Below are 6,241 nucleotides of genomic sequence, written 5' to 3' on the forward strand. Positions count from 1 at the left end.
GGGGGCATGACCCCCGTTTGGGGGCGGGGTGTGCCTGCCACTCTGCTCCAGTGCCTGTGGGACAAGCTGTCCCTGAGCTCACACACTTTACCTGTGAACATAAGGGGTGTGATGGTAGCGAACGCAAAGACCACCATCCCGAGGATGTTGAAGGCCAGGCCGATCTCAGCCACCCAGGCGTCTGCGAAGCAGTGCTGCAGGAGCCGCAGGCCCAGCAGGCTGGTGAGGTAGGGGAGGTGCTGGGCTGCAGAACCATAGCCGATCAGCTTAGAGTCCCAGCACAGGGGTGCGCTCAGCTCATAGAGGGTCAGGATATCCTGGGCTCCAAAGTGCACTGTGATCACCACGAAGATGGCCAGTGAGTACAGGGCTAAATGCTTCCTGGACTTCTCAGGGGCCCGAGCCAGGTAGAGCTCGAAGATGGATCGGTGGTGACGGAGGGTGAAGAGCCGGGTGGACTTGGGCTCCTTCACAGTCTCTCCAAAGCAAAATGCTGCATAGAGAGTCATGGCTATTAGCAAGGCCAAGGCCAGCCAGAAGGGGTTGGCATAACCCTGGGCACGGAGCCAGTGGCCCCCCAGGAGGCTGGCCAGCATCCCCGCCACACCAATGCATGCTTCCAGCAGGGCCATTCGGAAGGTGCGGCTGCGGCTGGAGCTGACGTCTGCCACAGAGGCAAAGCTAGCAGCCAGGAGACCATTGAAGTCCCCGAGGAAGGCACAAAGGATGCGGCCCAGCACGAAGTAGCCGACGTGGAGCTGCAGCTGCACCACGAACACGGACACCAGGGCCTGGAGCAGCAGGCCCAGGGAGGCCAGCACGAGCAGCGGGCGGCGGCCCACACGGTCACACCAGGCTCCCAGCAGGGTGGACGAGAAGAGATTCACAAGGAAGCCGCCCACGTTCATGTAGAGGGTCCAGTGGGAGGTGAGGGTCTCCACTTCCTGCGGAGGCACAATCACTAGGGTGCAGTTCCTCACTCTGGGTTGCCCACTCCCCCCCAAACATCGCGATCCGATCCGGGGAACTCCAGGGATGAGGACTTTCTGGGGAGCCCTAAACCTTAGAGAGCCTCCTCTGGGGGGAGGAGGAAAACGGACCGAGGCTCCATTCCTTCTTTACCCCCTTTAGCTCCTGGGCCAGACTTTTCCTAGAGCCGCCTTCCTCCTGCCCACGAGGCAGCTCCGGGTCGGGTCCCCTGCCCTCGGGCGCCGCCCGCCATCTACAGGCATAACCCCCTGCGGGTCCCCCTACCTTTACGCAGGCCCCGCCCCCGCCGCCCCGCGCTGCCAGAGGTACTGTGTGGTCAGCGGACCCTGCAGGACCAAGGCAAAGTTGGCCAGGAAGACCAGCGGCTCCACCAGGCCGCGGCACAGCACGGCCGCCGCCCGGCGGGCGCGGGACTCCCCCGGGGGACTGGCGTGCCCTTCCATGGGCTGGCGCGTCCGGGTTCGCGCGCGACTCGCTGCCGGGGACCAGTGACACCAAACCCGGGCCTGCGCTCTCTGCGCCTGCGCTCAGAGTCCCTCTTTAAATATCTGGAGGGGCGGGGCCTGGAACTCCAGTCCCAACTCTTGCTGGACTAGCTCAGAGCTGGGTGTGGGCGGGCCAGGGGCCCCAGCCCACAGGGTGGCCTCAGCTGTAAATTGTGCAAAGACACCGCCCTGGAGCCCTCCCTCCCAGCTCCAGAAACACTCATAACAATAACAAGAATATCAATAATTAACATTTATTGAGCACTTACTATGTGCTGGTATTAAACTCTGTGTGCATTAATCTTCGGACAACACTGTGGTGTCGCTGCTGTTAACGATCCCAAGCTACAGATCAGGAAAGAGGTCAACGGGCACTCCGAGCACAGCTAGGACACATGACTTTCGAAGCCTACACCGAAGTGGTGTGCAGCCTGAGCCCAGCTGCCCGGGTTGGAATAGCTAGCTGCCATCTTGGGCATGCCCCTTATCTCCCTGTGCCTCTGTTGCTTCATCTGTAAGCTGGGGACACAAATAGATACTGGCTGGAAGAGTTGTTGTAGAAATGCGAAGCGATTTTTCTCCCATGCCAGAGGGTGTGCATGAAAAAAGAAAGTGAGAACCCCTTCATGGGGCCCAGTCACTCCACAATCCCTTTTCTTTGCAATCGTCATCTCTGTCAGGGTCCTAGACCAGCATATCCCCCTGGAGTGCTTTTCGAGCCAACAGGACTAGGCTGGAACCCTGGTCAGCTATGTGGGATCCAGCTGGCTCTGCACAGAGCCTGACCTGTGTCCTGCTAGTCCAGCCCGGAAGTGCTAGTATTGTTATTGACAGGCTGTCACTTGTCCCACTCCCACCCTAGGATCTTTTCTGGATAACTAATCTTGTGTCCGGGGCAAAGGGTCTGATTCTGCAGTTCCTTTAGAGAGGCAAAGGGAAAGGGAAGATGGTGGAGAGCTTGGGAAGCCCTTGGGTGTGGCCCTGGGCACCTGGGAGCTCCCACGGGAGGAACTGGGCCAAAAGGCAACACCTGCCTCTGCTGAGCGGCTCAAACCTGTGTCTAAGCCACGGCCTGGGAAGGGGGATTACCTCTGTTACTCCCCCATCATTATTCCTTCATTTATATTTTCAATGATTGTTTATTTTACTTATTATTATTGGTATTATTTTAATTTGCCATAGGGTACGTGTGCTTACCCGAGAGAGAGAGACAGTGAGAAAGCAAGCCACTAGGTCCGGGACTTGAACCGCAGTCGGCCATGTGAGAGTCCAGTGCCTCAACCACCATGCCACCTCCTGGCCCCTATTGAGCACCTCTTATGTGCCATGCGCTATGCTGGGGGTTCTCGGAACACAGCAGTGAGGGAAGTAGACAAAACCCTCACCAGATCTGGTAGTTTCTAGAATGGTGGGGGTGAGGCAAAGAATCTTACTAACTGGTGTAAAATGCCAACTGTGGAAATGCTTGAAAGGAAAGGAGCAAGGGGCTTCGGGTGTCTAACCCAGGCCTGGCCTGAGGTTGGGGAGGTGGTAGAGAAGAATCAGGAAGGTCGCCTTTCCTGAGAGGGAATGGGGCAGCTAAATGGATTTCTGAAGGCCTGCACCATTGCTCCGCCACCTGATTCTTGAGGTGGTGAGTGGCTCTGTTCTCGACAGGGCCTGGGCTCTGTCCCCCGTCTCCTCTGAGCCAGAAAGAGTCTGCAGCTCAGAATGTATAGGTGCTGCCCACATGCACGCGCACACATGCACACCCTCCGTGGTCTTCCTAGAGGTGGGAAATTCCACAGTGATCATTCGGGTCCCCTGTTGGCTCCCTCCCTTCCCCCCACACACCAAAGCTTGGCCCAGTTAGGTCAGCTGCAGTGAGGGGGATGCCCAGATTCCCAGGAGTGAAATTGCTGGATCGTATGGTCGTTTCTATTTGAAGGTCTTTGAGGAACCCTCATGTTGTTCTCCACAGTGGTTGGACCAATTTTCATTCCCACCAACAGTGTAGGAGAGTTCCCCTTTCACCACATCCCCACCAGCACTTATCATTTTGTTTTTGTTTTTGAGAGGTTTTTGCTATAGGGCGCGTGCGCTCGCCAGAAAGACAGAGACAGAGAGACAGAAAGCAGGAAATCACCCCCCAGTGGGGATGGTCACGCCACAATCCCCTCTCCTCCTTTCTCCTCTCAAGATATTGGGCACACACGCACACGCGCCCGGCATGAGTTTAAGCCACTGGGTCCAGTACTTGAACCATGGTCGACTACATGGGAGTCCAGTAACATAGCCATTACGCTAACTGCTGGTCCCATCTGATGTTTTCTTAAGATTAGGTTCAGGGTACACACTTTTGGTAGGACCCTTAAAGGATCTTACATCCTACCCCTAGTAGACCAAGAGGTATGTGGTAGGAGTCTTTGTCCTAGGGGTGTGGTCCGTGTACAATGTAGCATCTCCAGGTGTTTTTCTTATAAAGTTACCTTTTGTAATTAATACGTGTCTTGGGAAGAGCTACTTTGAAGTTTTATTTGTTTGTTTTTAGTTTAGCTATAGGGCACAAGTCACACCACAGTCCCTTCTCCTCCGTTCTCCCCTCAGGATTTTGGGCACATACACCTGGCATGCTTTTCAAGCTGCCAAGTCCAGGACTCGAACCACTCAGTTGGCTATGTAGGATCTAGCCACATTAGCCTCCTCCATGGCACCGTTTACAGGCCACATTGCTCCTCTAGGGAGGGCCATTTCCAGTGCAAGGGAGATGGGAAACGTAGGTGCTGATGGGAAAGGTGCTAGGCGAGGCAGGGATTCAAACCAAAGGAAGGAAGGGTGGGGCTGGGGGAGGAGGTGTGAGGGGCTCCTCTGGCACAAGGGAAGCCGCTGCCAGAGCAGCCTCTGGGTCCTGGGAGCTCCTGAGGTAAGTACTGTTATCTCTGCTCTACGGCTCAGGAAACTGGAGGGCTAATATGACTTGCTCAAAGACACACGGCCAAAGAGCAGCAAAGCCAGGCTGGCCCTGTGGCCCAGTGGTTATGGGAGCTGGGTCCCACATGGCCAAGTGCAGTTTAAATCTTGACGCAGGCGGCCATACCCAGACTCATGAGGAAGTGGGGCAGGGAGGAGCACAACCCTTTCAGGACACAGAGACGGAGGAGGAGAAGCAGAGAAGCAGAAGGCAAGAGAAGGGCCAGCAGGTGGCACGGAGGTTAAGGTGGCTGGGTTGCATGTGGTGGACCGCACAGTTCAAGTCCCTGACCTGGCAGTTTGAAAATCACACCAGACACGTGAGTGCATGCCCAAAACCCTCAGAGGAGACTGGAGGAGAAGGGCTTGCGGTGTAGCCATCCCCCAGGGAGACTTCTCGCTTTCTTTCTCTTGCTTGCACATAGGTGCCCCTGTAGCAAAAAAAAAAAAAAAAGCAAGAGAAGAGAATTTGCCAGCCAGGGCAATGACACGTTGGGTATTAGAGAGATGCCTGGGGGACTAGGGCATTAGAGGGCGTTAGAGGTCATGAGCAAGCGTTCAGAAGTTGCCGGGGGAAGCAAAGGCACCCCTCGCTGAGGTCACCCTCCGAGAGTCTGTCTAGCAAGATGCAGCTCGTGCTGGGTAAGATGAGCTGTCCTCTCACGGGGACCCAGGTGCCTTCGGGCCGAGCAGGCCCCTTCTCCGCGGCCAGCGCGTTCTCAGGGAAGCGTATCTGAGGCTGAAACCTAGTCAGGGGTAGTGAGAAGACAAAGAGCGGGACCGCCAGCTCTGGTGAGGTGAGTGACAGCCGCGACCGCGCTCCTCTCCTTGAGTCAACCTGTCCAGGCACCAGCTGCCCCCGCGTCCTGATCAGACCCTCCATCCCTGTGTTCTGATACCCCTGAACTGCCTGTCAGAGGCTACACTGGCCCTGAGGGCCCTGCGGGGCAGCGCTGCAGGGTCCCGAGGTGCCCTCTCTGCAGGGAGCTTCTCTGCACTAATGTTTGCTGTTTCGCTGACGTTTCCCCTTACTTTGTAAGACCGAGTGGAAAGGGGGGGGGGACCCTGGGCTGACTCCTGGCTGACATACTAAGTGGGAAACCCCCGAGACCTGGAAGCGATGGGGTTAGGCCACCTGTGAGTGCTCATGCAGTGCGGGTAGGGGGAGGGGAAGAGAAAAGACGCTGAGTCCAAGAGCATGTCTCAAACATGCTGCGAGGGAGGGCTCTAAAGTGATGGCTTAAGGACAGCCTCCACCTGAGTGGAGCACAGGATGGATCACCTCAGGAATACTGGGATGGACTGGAATGTAGAAGAGGGGACACCTGGAAAGATTCTAATAGGATTTCTTTCTTTTTTTTTTTCTGTAGGACACATGTGCTTTCTGGAGCGAGAGATAGAGAGCCCTCCAGAGGGGATGACCATGCCACGATCCCTTCTCTCTCTCAGAATTTGGAGCACACACACACACGCACCTGGCGGGACCTGAATTGCACAGTCAGCTTTCTGGGGTCCAGCCCTTAACCTCCATGCTACCTACTGACCCAGGGTGTCTAATTTTTAAAAAGAAGTGAGAAAGCAAGTGACCAGATTCAGGACTTGAACCACCATGTGGGAGTCCAGCACTTTAACCACTATGCCACCTGCTGGCCCTGAAAAAAGCTTTCAAAAATTACTGTTATTAATTTCCTTGATGCGGGAGAGAAACCGAAAGAGAGGCACTCCCAGCAGGACCTTCGTGCCATGATTCCCCCTCCGCCTTGGCCAGCCTGGATCAAAGGCGTGTATACCCACCTGGTGTGCTCAGAAATGTCTCA

At 55.9% G+C, this 6,241-nt stretch overlaps 1 protein-coding gene across 1 annotated transcript in view; it reads right to left on the bottom strand.

Moving 5' to 3' along the window:
- Positions 1 to 1,512, bottom strand: part of SLC46A1 (solute carrier family 46 member 1) — a 9,326-nt gene extending 7,814 nt beyond the window's left edge. The window contains exons 1-2 of the mRNA XM_006165439.3: positions 1,261 to 1,512; positions 92 to 993 (exon numbers count right to left, since the gene is read on the bottom strand). Coding sequence (XP_006165501.1) covers positions 92 to 993; positions 1,261 to 1,433 — 1,075 coding nt within the window. The 5' untranslated portion in view covers positions 1,434 to 1,512. The remainder of the gene's footprint in view (positions 1 to 91; positions 994 to 1,260) is intronic.
- Positions 1,513 to 6,241: the final 4,729 nt, after the last annotated feature.

Source organism: Tupaia chinensis, unplaced genomic scaffold (assembly GCF_000334495.1).
Source record: "Tupaia chinensis unplaced genomic scaffold, TupChi_1.0 Scaffold143921_1, whole genome shotgun sequence".
NCBI classification, from domain to species: domain Eukaryota; kingdom Metazoa; phylum Chordata; class Mammalia; order Scandentia; family Tupaiidae; genus Tupaia; species Tupaia belangeri.